At 37.3% G+C, this 16,684-nt stretch overlaps 1 protein-coding gene across 2 annotated transcripts in view; it reads right to left on the bottom strand.

The window, feature by feature from the left end:
* LOC132772847 (nardilysin-like) overlaps nucleotides 1-16,684 on the bottom strand; it is a 44,043-nt gene that overhangs the window by 17,380 nt on the left and 9,979 nt on the right. For both annotated transcript variants that reach the window (XM_060771699.2, XM_067467032.1), the window contains 15 exons: nucleotides 15,893-15,988; nucleotides 14,672-14,794; nucleotides 13,944-14,001; nucleotides 12,452-12,525; nucleotides 12,079-12,148; nucleotides 9,772-9,849; nucleotides 9,092-9,212; nucleotides 7,974-8,032; nucleotides 5,559-5,613; nucleotides 5,278-5,382; nucleotides 4,615-4,738; nucleotides 3,936-4,022; nucleotides 2,900-3,019; nucleotides 1,838-1,889; nucleotides 1,155-1,305 (listed from right to left, as the gene is read on the bottom strand). In XM_060771699.2, coding sequence (XP_060627682.2) covers nucleotides 1,155-1,305; nucleotides 1,838-1,889; nucleotides 2,900-3,019; nucleotides 3,936-4,022; nucleotides 4,615-4,738; nucleotides 5,278-5,382; nucleotides 5,559-5,613; nucleotides 7,974-8,032; nucleotides 9,092-9,212; nucleotides 9,772-9,849; nucleotides 12,079-12,148; nucleotides 12,452-12,525; nucleotides 13,944-14,001; nucleotides 14,672-14,794; nucleotides 15,893-15,988 — 1,373 coding nt within the window. The remainder of the gene's footprint in view (nucleotides 1-1,154; nucleotides 1,306-1,837; nucleotides 1,890-2,899; nucleotides 3,020-3,935; nucleotides 4,023-4,614; nucleotides 4,739-5,277; nucleotides 5,383-5,558; nucleotides 5,614-7,973; nucleotides 8,033-9,091; nucleotides 9,213-9,771; nucleotides 9,850-12,078; nucleotides 12,149-12,451; nucleotides 12,526-13,943; nucleotides 14,002-14,671; nucleotides 14,795-15,892; nucleotides 15,989-16,684) is intronic.

The raw sequence follows: 16,684 nt of genomic DNA, 5'->3' as shown, positions 1-16,684 counted from the left end.
TTCTGATTCCACCCCCAAGAAATTGCTTGCTATCTGGTACAACTATTGTACTAAATAGTAGGCACAGCCAAATGTTATTGTTTTTGGTCACACTCATGTAACTTGTGCTACCAGTTCCACAGCAACAGCTATCCTGTAAAACAGTAGTTATTAACCTGTGGGCCACAGACCACCAGTGGGCCGCAAGGAGGAAAATCGGGTCCGTGAGTCTCCTACATCTTTATTTATTTTATTTTATTTCTGTTCCTTTTGCACCACCTTCCACTTCTTCCCTGTCACTGGCTGTGGCATACGTTCTGTACCAGAGACTAGAGATGATGTGGTCTATCCAATACAATTTTCTGAATCAGCACACCAAAGCAAATCTAAAATTAACCAAACACTGTTTCGTAACCAATGTTGGAGAATGGTCCCTGCTCAAAGTGGTCCCTGGTCAAGTAGCCCATGGTCAAAGGGGTCCCTGGTCAAGTGGTTCCTGGTCAAAAAAAGTTGGGAGCCACTGCTGTAAAATCACTCTTACAGCCACATCACACCAGAGCTTGGATGCACTTTAAATCCAGTTTCTGTCTCCTGCAGAATTCTGGGGTTTGTAGTTTAGCGAGGCCCAGGACCTGCCTGGTTGAACAGTTTAAAGGCCTCTCCCTAGATTACAAGCTTCAGAATTCTGCACGAGGCTGAAACTGGATCTAAAATGGATCCATGCTCTAGTGTGATGAGGTCCCTAGATTAAGTGAACCTGAAAGAATGCCTGGAATGTGTATATGTCATAGCCTTTTTCATCTCATTATTCCATAGTGAGACCAAGCCTTTGACAGAATCACCAGCTTTTCAGCTAGGAAAATCACATAAAACACTTCAGGAATACTTTGGATTCACCAAAATACCAGGAATAGACTCCTTTAATTGGAATTTAAATTTCAAAAAGAATATTAAATCTAAACTGCAACAGAAAATGATATGTCCACAACAATGCATTGACTAGTCACCCCCACTTCCCATCCTAGACCATCCCCATACACTCAGTAGCAAAAGTCAAATATTGGATATAATAAGTCACATGTGTTAGACCAGTAAGAAATAAAAATCCCATTATGACATGCCTAATTATTGGGATGGTCATTGTTTATGTTTATTAAGAAATATAGGATACTCACAGGTAACTTATGGTTGAAACCTTTCACTCGTATGGTGAGACCATGCTCTTTAGCTAGAACTTTTTGTTCCAACTGAGCAACATCTGCTTCATATGCTGATTCAGCAAGGTTGTGGGTGAGAATGTTTACAAAAACATCAAAAAGGACTACACTGGAAGGGGAACAATATAACAAATACAACATGGTGAATAGAGTTGTCTTTGCTCAGAGAATAGATAAAATGGGCATATTAATGTTCTTGCACTTGAAAGAAATCATGCTTTAGAGCAGTGGTCCTCCAGGTGTTTTGGACTTCAACTTCCAGAAACCCCAGCCATCTTAGCAGCTATTGGGAATTGTGAGAGTTGAAGTCTAAAGCACCTGGAGGATTGCTTTAGATCTTCATCTCACCACATGCTGCAACCATACCCTCGTATATTTCCATTATGTAAATTTGGTTGTGAATTCAGTTAGACAGTGATGCCAATCAACAGAAGGAGTGTGTAGCAAAATCAACACATCTTTAATGTGGAAATTTTACACTATATATATAGTCCTGACATAAGATAGCAACCCTAGTCTACTACTTAATATAGGCCACAAGATCTATATGCTGCAAGCATTGTATTTGCCCACAGATAAAGAAATTCATTAATCTGACTAAAACATTAAAATGATACAAAAACTTTAAAAAGAATACATACTTCAGTGCAGACTGTTGTATCAATGGAGACACCAGAAAGAAACAGATAAATGCTGAAGGAAAAAATTTGAAGTGGAGAAATTGAAGAATCAAAATTGCACAGAGTGTTTCTTTTCACAGACTGTTTTTAAGTACTAAAGTATCAGTTGTGTGGTTGTTTAACCTCATGAGAAACTCTGCATGTGGTGACTTATAGGTGGGATCCAAGGCTGTAGCGGCGGCGGGGGGGGGGGGGGGGTAGAGGTCCAACCCCCTCCCCAATATTTCAGGTTAAAAAAAATCTGGTTTACTCATGAAGCAAACATTACATTGACTTAATTAACTTTATATAAAATATAAAATGAAACATACTATTTAAATTATTTTCTGTTTTGGAACTACTCTTCATGATTCAATATTTTTTTCAACCCCCCCACCTCCCCCCCCCCATTTTTTTCTGGCTATAGCACTGGTGAGATCACTTCATTTATGGAACCCACTTTTCTCAGAGATTTGGTTTACTCCCTGGACACCCATCTTCCAGGAACTTGTAGAAATATTTGTTTTTGTTGTTTTTGTTGTTATATTTATACCCTGCTTTATGTCTCCTGCAGGAGATTCCAAGTGGTTGTGAGGTCTCACAACCTCTGAGAATGCCTGCCATAGATGCAGGCAAAGCATCCGGAGAAAATGCTTCTAGAACATGGCCATATAGCCCGAAAAACCTACAACAACCAAAGTCACTCTCTCTTAGCCTCAGAGGAACCTCTTATGTATGAATAAATCATGCAAAGAAAACCTTGTGATAAGTTTGCTATATATCAGAAATAACTTGAAGGCACACAATAATATTAGCCACTCTGAGCTGTTATGAGAAAGAGTGAACTGAATTAACAACTACAACATACAGTTTTTTTCAAAGTGTACATTGGTAGGAATCTACTAACAGGGATACCTCTCTGAAGTATTAACTGATTTTCGTAGTAATCCAAAATACCATGAAGCCTTTCAGCAAAATTTAGTTTGTTCTCTTTCATGCTTGTACGTACAAGTGTTGCCTTATACACTTTCTATTGGGTTTTACCTTTGGGGACACTAAATTTGTTGTCTTCCTTGTACCACAGACAGCCTTGTTGTGTATTCAATATCTTTTGGGGATATTCAGTGGCCTTCTTGCTGAATGGCTTTACAGAGAAATCTGTGGCTAACATAGGAAATAAGAAACACCAGTTACTGGACAAGAAGCCCAGTTCTCAATGAGAATTCCAATGTCTCCCCAATAGAAGAGATTCTGATTTATTCTGAAGGGAGCCAATTTACTGACAATCAGTTCTGCTTCATAGCATCTCTGTTTTATGTTATGGTTAACACAGATAACGGAAATTATGTTCTACATTTGTCTTTAAAAGTATTACTATCATGCCATAAGAATCACTGGCATTCTACCCAAACCAGTGTACACTACAGCTCATTTGTGTTCAAATAATAACAACAGCAGCATAATACAACAAAGTATTAAGTGTGAATGCATATAATAAAATATATAAATGAAATCACACCAATATAGAAAACATACACCAGACACATATAAATTTAACACATAGCAGCAATAGAATGTAAATCAAAACTCATGATTGAAAGTTGACTCGATAGACCTGCTGGAATAGATGGTTCTTCAACTAGGTCTTACATTTCAATAGCAGTCAGAGCTCTTCTGGCAGGTCATTCCACAGACTTTGGGTGGCACATGAAAGGGTCCTCTGGGTGACAATCACCAGTTGGGTTCTGGCTGGTTGGAGTAAATGTCCCCCAGAGGACCTCAGTGTCCTAAAGGGCAGATTGTACTGGGGACCCAAAGCATGTAAGAATTTAAAGGTCAAAACCAACACTTTGTGCTTTACCCAGAACCTAATTATCAGCCAGTTGAGTGACTTAAATATGGATGAAATATACTCACTCCTGGATGATCCTGTAAGCAGTATGGCTGCCATGTTTTGAACTAATTGGAGTTTCCCAAATTGGTAAAGAGGTAACCCAATGTAAAGCATTTGAACATGGTGTTATATAGCTTAACAAACATAATATTCAGTCACAGAAACTCGTCTTATTATATTACTGACCTATGTATTTATTTTCCCCTGGGAGGTGAAACTCTGGATTTAATTCGAAATCAGTAGCCCACAGTTTTCTCCAGTATTCATCAATGTCTGTGAATATACAACATATTTGATAATTTTGCCAGCACTATATGTTTAATTCAGGGAAACAAATAGCAGCAGTCAGTGTGACTCAACTGCCATCTCACTACATTGTATCAAATTCTAGTCAACTAAAATGTTTTAGGTCTCAGATTGATTCTAGGATTCTTCTAAAGCCCAAGAACTGCCCCTTATGTCATGGGACACTAGTTCATTCTCTTACTAGCATAGTGAAACTGAGAAATGAGGAAGCAACTAGTTTTTTTTCTGGTCGTGTCAGGAGCGATTTGAGAAACTGCAAGTCACTTCTGGTGTGAGAGAATCGGCCGTCTGCAAGGACATTGCCCAGGGGATGCCCGGATGAATTGGTGTTTTTATCATCCTTGTGGGAGGCTTCTCTCATGTCCCTGCATGAGGAGCTGGAGCTGACAGAGGGAGCTCATCCACCTCTCCCCGGATTCGTCTAGTAATTTATATTGAATTGGGGCTTAGATAGCCTCTCAAATGACCATTGTTACAACTTTCCCTACCCTATTTGTCTTAATAGACCAGGAGTTACAGAAGCATATTTTAATATTATTGTAAATATTTTAAATTGTACCTGATACACCGTATCTTGTCCCAAACCATTTTTCTTTCAAGTGACACATCCCCTCATGGGCAGGAGATAAGAAAAAGATGTTTACTTTTTGAGGCAAGAGATGATTGAGGACATCAGCAATGACCTATAAGTATAAAAGAACATAATTGTTCGCTTTAAGTTGTCTGAGAAGAGGCTTGTCCTCTCATTGGCATGGACAACCCATGCTTCTTCTCAGCCCATTATAGAGAACCACAGTTGGAGCCCAGCCATTATAGAACATTTATATGTATTGATTGCTGCTTCAGAATCCTGGTTGCAATTCAGAAGTGTGTAATAAAGGACAGTGAAATAGTCAGGTAGTCTAGACTTTTCTGTTCACCAACTTTTAAGAAGTGTGAACAGTGAATATATCTGCATTCAATACACATACTTCATTTTCATATCAAAATGTGAACTAAACACAACATTGTTTCCCATCCCTACACCAAACCAAGAACATGGGAATTTATTCTATGGCTATTTCCAAAAAAGTTCAGGATACAAATTCTTGTCAATAAAAAAATCTAGATGAAGATTGGAATACATTATGCAGAATAGCTTCTATGCTTTGCTGAAGAATGAATAGAATGGATTGGTTTTTGTATTCGTTATTTTCCCCAAATAGAAATGGGATTCACTTACTTCCGGTTTATACTCAGTCAGTAGCTGATCTCCTATCAGTAGGTCTTCCTTCTGAAATATGTGCATATTCTCAGAGATGTTTTCTACATACTCAAGAGGATCAGACTGTGGATGAGCAATGTTTGAAAAATCAAAGGGCTAGGATTTTTAAGACATTAGGCCTTGAAACATGATTATTTTCAGGGTTAGGAACATACAAAATTACTTGATAATGCAACCCATTCATTAAAAGTTTTACTGTAGGGACAGAGATGGGACAATATGAAATGAATGATGAATACCTGTTCCTGGAAACAAAATCCATTGCCTTCAATCTTCTGAATTTCTTCCCATATTCTATGGGAATGAAAGGAATTGTGTATCCTTATTTCATAGAATCATAAAATCATACAGTTGGAAGAGATAGCAATGGCCATCCAGCCCCTTGCCATGGAGGAACAGAGAATCCAAACACTCCCAATAGATGGCCACCCAACCTCTGCTTAAAAACCTCAAGAGAAGGAGAATTAACCATGTTCTAAAGCAGCTCATTCCAAACAGCTCTTATCATCAAGAAGTCCTTTCTAATGTTTAGGTGGAATCTTTTTTTTCCTGCAATTTGAATCCATTGCTCCATGTTCCAGTCTCCAGAGCAGCAGAAAACAAGCTTGCTCCCTCCTAAATGTGACATTATTGAGGACTGCCCTGAATTCCCTTGAGGAGATAGAGCAGAATACAATATAATTTATTATTATTATTACCATTTAAAATATTTAAACATTGACTATCATGTTTCCCCTCAGCCCTCTTTTCTCCAAAGAGATTGGCTTCCAAACCATTGATAATTTTGGTCACCCTTTCCTGAACACATTCCAGCTTGTCAATGTCCTTGAATGGCAATGCCCAGAACTGGACACAGTATTCCAGATTAGAGCTGACCAACGCAGAATAGAATGGGACTAAGACTTCCCTGGATCTCATCACTATACTCCTATTAATGTAGCCTAGAATCACATTGGCTTTTCCTATCTTTATTTCAAAAGAAAACAATGAATATATATTGCTGGGCAATAGGTCGAGTAGGAGGAATTTTTCTCCTCTGCATATATTCATATAAAAACAGATATGGGAAAATTGGCAAGTGGTAGAAATTGTGTAGGAAATAAATGGAAATTAGGTAAAACTATTTTCTCATTTATCGGGTGCATTTTATAGGGTTTTTTTAAATCTAATGATTAAAAAAGGCAACATAAAGAATCATTCTATCCTTGTGTGAAGTAAGTCAGGTTGACAGACAGTGACTAACCCAAGAAAAAGAGGGCTCCTTGTTGAGTTTTTTTGGCTCAATGGGGGAAAATAACTCGAATGACCAAAGTCCCATTCCAACAGTTGAATCACTTGAACATGTTGTCTCTCCATTAGTTTGTAAAGTGTAATGCCTAAATTTCATTAGTTTTTCCCAACTCAAAGAACTAGTTGCTGGATGTAAATCCCACAAAGTCGCAATGGGATTAATCTGCTTAATAATATTAAAACCTTCTTAATGAATCTGTATCATAAAGGGCCAGTTCATGCTGCAGAAATTGAATGTTTACATGGAAAGAGAGTGGAATGTTTACATGGAAAGAGAGTGTGATGGTGTTCCAGTCTAAATAAATATGTTTTGGATGTATGTATTTTGATCTATGTATGTATTTTCTGATTTGGTTCTCTTCACACATGCCACTGGAATCATCCAATATTGTCGTGGATTGTGGTGATTCTGGTGGCAGCAACCCAAGGGGTGTGGGGACCTGTTGCCTTGTGTACCACACCATCCCAGCTTCCCCTCACCTCACCACACGGGGGAGGGGAGCATCAGAAAACTGGCTCAACCCATCCTTCTCTATGGAAAAACAGGATGCCCCCCTTCTTTCATCGCCTGCTATTTTTTTGCCAGTGGCTGTGTGTGTGTGTGTGTGGCACCTTTGCCCAGAGCTGCCCCAGAAGACCTTTTTCAGTGTGTGATGGGAGTTGGCGGACTCTGTGACAAAGCTACAAAAAACCAAACAAAACCCCACATTACTGATGATTCTTAGCCCATGTGAAGAGGAAGGGCTTGTCATGAAATATAAATCAATGTCATATACAATGCAACTATTGCTTTTTGCAAGTATTATTCATAGGATATTATTTAGGAAACACAGTAAAAACTATTTGTTGATGAAATATTGCTTCAGTCATTTGAAAAAGGTTATTGCTGAACAACAAAACAATCTGGCCTCCTAATTGTGGAATGATGAATAGCATCTGCTGGATCTTGAAACCACATTATTTCTATAAATAAGAAGAAAAACAGATACATAAAGGGTGGATGTATGTCAGTCATTCATTTTATTTTCCCTTGCATGGATAACTTCCAGCTGAGACTTCAAACTGATTTATTTGAGAAAATCTCTTATCTGAAGCTATAAAGATGATCTATCAGTGGTGTTTGATGTGTGATGGCTTACTCACATGTGAAACTCAAAAACCAATAAGCACGCATATATGAATGGGCATAATTTTCTTATTTTTTGGATGATTTCTCCCCATCCTACATTTTCCCTATAGTATAAATTATTATTTCTCCAATCAGTCAGGTACACCATCAGTTCCAATAAATACTGAAAATAGATTATGAGAGTCAGTGACAGAGACAGAGACCAGATAAGAATTAGAACAGATTTATAACATACCTTTTTTCGGGGCCATTTTTTTTCAACATCTTCAAGTATTGGAATATAAGATGAATAACCTGTAGACAGAAAAATGAGTCCCTGAATTCTGGATTATACTGAAAAATGGTTGCAACATTTCAGTTCACCATGGTTCAGCCAGGATCAATCTTTGTTTGGCTGAGAGGGTTTTTGATACTGCCTTTGCCATTTCCTGGCTGATGTCCCACATGTCTTTGCAGAACTTCTAGAGTGACACAGTTTTGCTGTAATATCATTTTAGGCAGCATTTAGAAAAGTTTCTTTTTGGACTACAGTTCTCAGAATCGTCCACTCAGTATGGCCAGTGCTAGAAGTGCTGCTGCATATATACTCATTTAGCTCATAAAACGTTTTCCTTTTATAACTGTTTTTGCCTTGTGCCTCCATTGCTTTGAGAGTAATTGAACCATGGCTCCAGAGCAAATCAGAAATAAGGCAGGAATCTGAGTTTGAATGCTCACACAATTAAGATGTATTAGGAACTCATCAGACGAGCAGAGGAAAAGCAGTGGAAAGCAGGAAAAGGTGAAAGGAAAATATCTTATTTTGTTCCCTACCACCTTTCCCCATCTTTTGGGATGGCCAGAAATCCCACGTCATTTCCTTCCATTTCTCAGGGTTTCCCCACTTCTTCCCCATTTTATGCTGTTAGGAAAATGGAACTGTTTATCCTTTAAAAAGCTGACAAGATGGAGTCCCATGGGAAGTAGCCATGTGTCAAAAGATGGCCTCCGTGGGACTTTGTTTTGCCAGCATCTGAAAATGGAGAGAACATGTAGAGAAGACTCCATCTCATAAGGTAAGGATAAATTAAATTATTATTATTATACTTATTTCTATCCACTTTTTCTCTCAGTAAGGAGAATCAAAGTAGCTAACAATAAAAGCATTACAATACAATTTAAATATACAAATAATAAACAGTATTAAACATCATTAGTATTAAAAGCAATTCAGATTAAATCCAGAACATATTTAAACATATAATTAAAACATATAATTATAAACTGCAACTTCAAATGGAGTTTATTTTCCTTCACTAAAAATGGTAGAAATGAGTTAACATTGTTTATTTCTATTTCTAAAAGAGAGTCAACCTCATAGAAATGTTCCAAGCCTTCATCTGTCAAAGTCACCGAAATGCTGAAGAGGGAATATGTAGAATTTTGTTCAAATCCTGTTTCACCGTTACCTCCAAATAATGCAAGAGCCCAAAACCTATTGTAAAATTTAAATCATATTTCATTAAATTATGCACATGAATCCATTTTGTCTATATATCTGTTGAATAGGTGAAGAATCAAAATTGCCTCCTCAACATAGTAATTCCAAAATTATTTAGGAATACTATCACCCTGCTCTGATTGTGCCAGAATTGTTAACTGTGTCTTAGGCTAGATTTTGGATAATTTGGTCTAATTTGGCTCCCCTGCTTCTCAACCACAATTTTGCTTTTCTTCTGCCAATAGATCATGCCAGCAGAACTGCTCTGCTGGCAAATTCTTTGTCAGAAGCTCTCTGAGATCAGCTAGGGGAAAAATGCAAGCCCTGCTATCAGAAATAAATTTCTGACTCCCTAAAGCCTGCATATTTTTTTCAGTTAGGATTGCACCATAAATCATATATTATCTCTCAATGTAGAGAATCGAGTTGTAAGTCATAGTGTTATCATAGATATTCAGAATTACTATTTTCAAAATTAATCATGGCATGACATATTCCCCAGGAACCTTCCCACCATGCTTTTATGTTTCATAAGTAAAACAAAACAGCATACTTCTTTCTGAGAAGTGACAGCACACTGCCTTTCCCTTCATGTCCCATCAGCCAAGAGATGTAGTAAAGAGGCTTCACTCTGAAAGATGAATGGGGATATGAAATGTCAGGTAGGTTTAAAATAAACACAAACAAAATAACCATCTTGAAAGATCTATTCTATTTCAAAATATGTGTCTGTAAAAAAATCCCCTTTCCTTTAGGATTAAAAAGATAACAAGAACTATACTAAATCAAATTAAACGCCTTTCAAATCAATATCCTGTTTTTCTTGGATAAGTGAAATATTTCTCTCTTGCAGTCACATTGTTCTTATCCAAAATGCAACTTTCAGAGGCATGTCTAGTAATATTTTAACCAACAATGAAGTAAAATGAGAGCCCTATTCTCAGAATAGTTAGTAACTGATAAATCACTTAGGAATGTATTATTTTACCTTTTTCCTCTTTGCTATGTGAAACCTATTGAAAACTGTAGAATTATCTTTGCTAAAAATTTGCCTTTTTTACAGAGAAAATTCTATTTATCTAAATGATAATTCCCATAAAGAGAATACATCTCCTAACTAAAAAAAACTACACAGAGAACAAAAGTTTGTTCAAAAACAGATTGATTTTTGCAAAACATTTTTTGCCCAAAAATGTTTTTTTTTCCAAACAGGAAAAAAACTTCTTTTTTTAGCAGGAAATTTGCACTTTCTGTAGAAATTTTTTATATTAAAAAGTTGCAGGTTTTCCACATAGAGCAAGTCATGAATTGTGAAGTTTGCAGTTATCTAAGATTTTCCTCATCAGAGTTTCCTGATATTGAAGAAACTCGTTTTTTCACCAGTAATATATTTTGTCATACATTATTGTTACTCCTCTTAATAGAAAAAATAGGGTTATGACTGAAAGATAACTAAGGAAAATTAGGCTTTCAACTCCAAAAGCAAAAGGAAGCCATTTAAACTACAAAGCGCTATTGTAGTTGCCACCAAATATTGGTCGGAGACCTCTGACAATCCTGGTGTTGTGTATGCAAGGGATCAGAAGGTTTCAGTGTAGTCCAGGGGATATTGCCCAACCACAGACTATTTGTATTTATGGGAGTAAGAAATACAAAAAGATGGAGTCAAATTGGTATCACTAAATCTCAGCCAACACTAACTGTTCATGAATAAATCTCTCACCACTTGAAAGAGCGACAAACAGAGTTTCACATGATCACTGCTAGATGCTTATTCCAGTGCAAAAATAAACCCTAGTTCAGTCATTTATAAAATGGCGATCCTGCAACATGAGATCTAATGAAATACTCTCCATTTGCAGAATTATTTTAAAAATTTGTTCTGCCTCAAAATGGTTACTAAAACTTGATAACTTATTAAACTGTTTGTATTTTTTTCTGTAATTGTAATGTGTTGCCATCATGAAATATACTGCTTTGAAATCAGGGCCATTATTTTGAAACATTGTGTACTTCAAGCAGACTATGTCTGGGAATAACCCTTGGATTGCAATTGCATTTCTGAAACTTATATCTTTCACCAGTAACAAAATTTACAGAACTAAGAAAGAAAGAAGCCTCATGTTCATGCTGGCCATCTGAATGAAAAGTTCTAGCCTCACCAGAATGATGGAGAATGATGGAGCAGTACTGCCATTCGCCTTCCCTGTCACTGAGGACATTGTGAACCGAAGTGAGTAGCAACTTGCTTAAGGTTACCAAAAAAGAGCAGAGCTGTTTCACATCTGTTTCACATCTAATTCTATCATACAATTCCGATGTACTTCTCATTTCTTAAATATGTGTTCCCACTATACCAGTCTGGTATTGATAATTGAAAAAATGAAATGCAAAGATACAGAATGAGGGACAACTGGCTTGACAGTAAGTGTGAAAAAGATCTCAGAGTTCTCATGGACAACAAGTTAATCATAAGCCAACAATGTCATGCAGCGGTATGCAGAGGCTATTAAACAGAGGCTGGATGGTAATCCGTAGTGGGGGGTGGGGGGTGGGGGCCTTGAAGGTGATTTTCCTTCTTCTTGGCAGGGGATTGGACTGAGTGGCCCACAAGATCTCTTCCAACTCAATGATTCTATGATTCTATTTGGCTTCCATGATCATCTAATCAATTGATTTTTTTCAATTTCAATAACTGTGAATATTGCAGATATGTACTGCAACACCACAACTCAAACGCTTTGCTGTTTTGAATCTAGGGCATTGAGAATAAAGGTCATTGTTTTTGATGATATAGTAGAATGCGATATTTCATTATTGAGTTGCATAAACAGAAGTAAACTTAAATATAATTATTTACCTATAATTCTTTTCTTGTGTGGGAAGAGCCCAAGAGATGCTCAATGAATGTATTTCTTTCACTGGAATAACTGAAACAAAAGAAAGAAATTGATATAGTAGATATTTACAAGAATACAGATGATAGAAAAATGGCAAACAAAAGAGGCACTGAGGGACTAAATATATATCTATGTAAGTGATACTTTGTCCACAACTTTATAAAGTAGCTCATTTTTATGCATTACAGGCAGAGAGGGACTAAGCTGATAGAGAATTACTTGCTTAAGGACACATTTTTGACCTTGTCAAGGAACTTACTACTGTGAAATATCAATTGCTATAAAATATCTATTTAAGCTCGCCAAATAGTAGAAAATGGACGATTCACATACCTCTGTAAATCTTGTTGAATTCAGGTGTATCAAAAGGATCCTTCAGGTAATTGAAAGTTGGTCTAGGTAATTCACTTCCAAAAAAGAAACAAAAAAAATCAATTATATGGCATCCAGGAGAGAGCTAGCATTGTTTGAAAAGACATTATATGGTCAGTGTATACTCATATAATGCAGTTTAACTTTCTATTTCAGCAATGCAAACCCGTTCATTCTGCTGCATGATAGTTAATTTAATGAGATACCTTTTGGCAGCTGAAAAGAAGCATACACAATCATGCACTGACATGAACCCCTGCCTTAGTTGTGGCTGGAGAAGATGAGAAAGTGCAAGTACTACGCAGATGATTATGAATTAATACCCTTTTGTGTGATTCCTCAAATGTTTTCCCAATAGCTCAGTTTAACTTTACATGATAGCTGTAGACAGGGGCGGCTCAACCCATTACGCAAAGTAAGCATTTGCAGTATAGTTGATTTTGCCCAGCGATGCTCTTGAGGAACTCTTGGGGGAAAATTGACCTTGACATATGCGAGTTGTTACTGAGATGTATAGTTCACCTACAATCAAAAAGCATTCTGAACTCCACCAATGATGGAATCGAACCAAATATGGCACACAGAACTCCCACGATGAACAGAAAATATATATCAGTGATTGGTTGGGGGGGGGGGTGCGCAAAAATACTGTTTGCTTACCGTTGAAAATTACCTAGTGCTGCCTCTGGCTGTAGACGGAACATCCTATGTGCCTTTAGTTCTGCCCTTTGAAAAATATCTACTATCTAAATATTTAAATATGTAAGTTATATAACAAAGGTTGTTCATTGCTTTTGTGGGATTTTGTATTGAAAATAAGTAAACATAATATTGTTAAAGGCTTTCATGGCTGGAATCACTGGGTTGTTATAAGTTTTTCAGGCTGTATGGCTATGTGCGAAAAGCCAGATTTTGTTCATTTTCATGGTGTCTTCCTTTCTGTTGAAATTGTCCACATGCTTGTGGATTTCAGTGGCTTCTCTGTGTAGCCTGACATGGTAGTTGTTAGAGTGGTCCAGCATTTCTGTGTTCTCAAATATTGTGCTATGTCCTGGTTGGTTCATCAGGTGCTCTGCTATGGCTGACTTCTCTGGTTCAAGAGAACCACTGATCGCATGGGGAAGCTGATGAGGAAACGCAACATACAAACTATCTACAGACCCACTAAGAAAATCCAACAAATGCTACATTCGCTTAAGGACAAGAGGGATCCTCTTAGCTCTGAAGGAGTCTACTGTATACCATGCAGCTGTGGACAAGTCTACAATACTAAAAAACTATAAAATTGTAACAGTAAAAAAAACCCTCAAATACAGGGGAACTCCAGACAGGAAACAATCAGGAACACCTGGTCACCTAGAATGTATAGTTCAATTTGAGCTCATTCTTTTTCATTTACATTTTGGCAAAATATTTGGCATACAATTTGGAATACGAAAAAGATATTTCTTACTTATTTGGGATTTGTGAGAAGATTTCAGTCACCCATTTTTCCAAAACATTCAAGGTCTCTAATAAGATGTAAAAGAAATGACAGAAAAATAGGAAATCATACCTTATGTAAAGGATAAAGGTTAGGTAACATTAGTGAAGATTTTCTTATGAATTTTTGCCTCTTTCAATATGCATTCAAATTATACTCCATCCATACTGGCTCTTCAGGCTGTATGGGGATCAGATTTTGGAATAGCCCTTGGGACCAGTCTTGTCATACCTCCCTTTAAAGCTTGGGGCTTCAGGAGAATTATGACAGGGCAGGTCATCTGGGTTGTAAGGCCAGCTGCTTTTGGACTGCTAAATAACATGCAGGTAGCAGGATGAAGGTATCTCACTCCATTTTGGGGACCCCACTGATGCAGAATGAAGTACACATGAGATGCACTTAACCTCTTGTCAAGTATTGTCCTCCACACATAGAAGACGCAACATTATTAGTGCCATTCATGGTACCACTATGTTGTATCTTGATTCAGGTCCATTGTCACTGTTTTATAGTCCTGCACTATGAGAATAATCTAGACTATCTTGTTACATCAACATTGTAAGTGATGAAATTGCATAAACAGTGGTGATTACGTTTTTATTCTCACCAGTCAAAATTATTCAAAAAGACCTTCACATAACATTATATGTGTCATTCATCCTTAATTACTTGTGCTTCAGAAAAGGGAAATTTTATACCTCTTGATTGAACAACAAGATTCATGTAGTGGGCTGAATAGTGACGTTTCCAGAAATCCCGTAGTCTTGAATATGTGTCAATGTTTTTCTTTTTTGGCACATGTTTAAGTGTTTCTGCATTACCTGTAAATATTAGTAAGAAGAGATTTACTTTTTGACCTCATATCACAGTATGTTTTGTTTGTTTCTAAAGCAGGCAAGCAATTTCTACTTTTTTTCTGGGATGAAGCATGGTGAGATATTCTTTAAAGCACGAACCAATCCAGTATCAACTGAATATTAACCTGCAGCAAAACATTTTATGTTTCATATTCCTATTATTAATGATCAAAGAGAAAATCCACTCAGGAAATAAGTGTTACTAAGATAGACTGATAATGGATGCTTTCACGGGTGTTGTGAGACCACAGGAAGTTGCTATAGGAAGCAAATTGGCTTATTCAGCTTGGTATCATCTGCTTTCACTGGCAAAGATATATATATATATCCATGTGCAAACTGTGTGTGTGATAAGCAATAGAAATGCAAAAGTTGTGGGGATAGGGATGAGGAGACAAATTAACTTTTAAAAAGTCAGTGGTTTCTGGGGGACATGGTGGGAGAAAAAATATTGCCCAAAGCCAAAATGAGTAGTTCATCATGCATCTGATGAAGGATGCATCTACAATGGACCACATATCTCAGAGCTGACCTGGAATGGTAAGGAGTCTCCATGACCCACCCCTTACTGTCACCCTTAGCAGCGACCACTGCTTGTAGAAATCATTCATTATACATAGTGATGCTGGACAAAGTGCTAAAGTGCCATGGGAAAGGCGAGAAGCGACAGAAGGAATTACTTCCTTCTTTCTTCAATTGCTCCGTCAGTGTTCCTTCATGCAATGAACAATGTCCACCAACAATTTTGTTCCCAGTGGCTGCCACTAAGTCAAGGACACAAGAGGGATGGTGCCATCCCTTGTCCATAGGCTACTCAAACTCTGGAAAAGTGGTGTGGCCATATAAACAGCTGCAGCTGGTTCTGAGTCACAATTGACCCAACTGTTTGCACCCTGTTGTTTTTGAACTTAGATTTACTCAAAGGAATATTCAGAGTAAAGAACATTCAGAGTAAAGAAATTCCAAATGCAATACTGCCAAACAACTTCAGTTCTGCAAATTTAACTGTGCTTATATCCTGAGCATATGGTCTTAGTCTGAATCTCAAAATATTATGCTTACCCCAAAAGAATTTTCTCATAGGATGTCCTGGTTTTGCAAGGCTTCCAAGTAGTATTTCCCTTCTGTTAGCATCAGAGGGCCTTGCTATTTGATATTCTGTTGGTTTTAAAGAGCACATTAAGCAGCAGATGTTAAGAGTATAATTTCTGTGATAAAATCACCGAGGAAAGCAAGACAACATAATTCTCAGCAATAAAATAAGTGCCCTATCTCATTTGGCATGGACAATAGAATGAGAGCCACAGAGAAGGAAAGGTTATAAGTTGCTGCATAAATTAGAGAGTTTCACAGTACTCTTGAGGAAAGAAATACCTTCACTAAATCAACCTGTTAATTAACAGTAGAGCCATCATCATGAAGAAATAAAACCTTTGCTCCAGATTGGCCTTATGGATGGTTTAAACCAGCGGTTCTCAACCTGTGGGTCCCCAGGTGTTTTACCCTACAACTCCCAAACATCCCAGCCAGTTTACCAGCTGTTAGGATTGCTGGGAGTTGAAGGCCAAAATATCTGCGGACCCACAGGTTGAGAACCACTGGTATAAACCCTTACAAATCTGCATTAGATCTTACGTTGAGAGAAAAGTGGGCTTTAAATTCAATAAATAAATAAATAAATTGTTGTGACTTGATTACAGGTTTCTGTGTTTTGGGCTCTGGTGAACACTGGCACAAGCACATACTTAGATTCCATGAATTTTTGTTCTACCCAGGAGGATGCGGCTGAATATTAATCAAAACTGCCATTTAACCACAAAACATATAATTTTGTATCTTTATGAAAAGAATGAA

This window comes from Anolis sagrei, chromosome 4, assembly GCF_037176765.1.
Source record: "Anolis sagrei isolate rAnoSag1 chromosome 4, rAnoSag1.mat, whole genome shotgun sequence".
Taxonomy (NCBI): Eukaryota; Metazoa; Chordata; class Lepidosauria; order Squamata; family Dactyloidae; genus Anolis; species Anolis sagrei.
The sequence above is the reverse complement of the archived record's forward strand: the minus strand, read 5'-3'. Positions and strand labels throughout refer to the sequence as shown.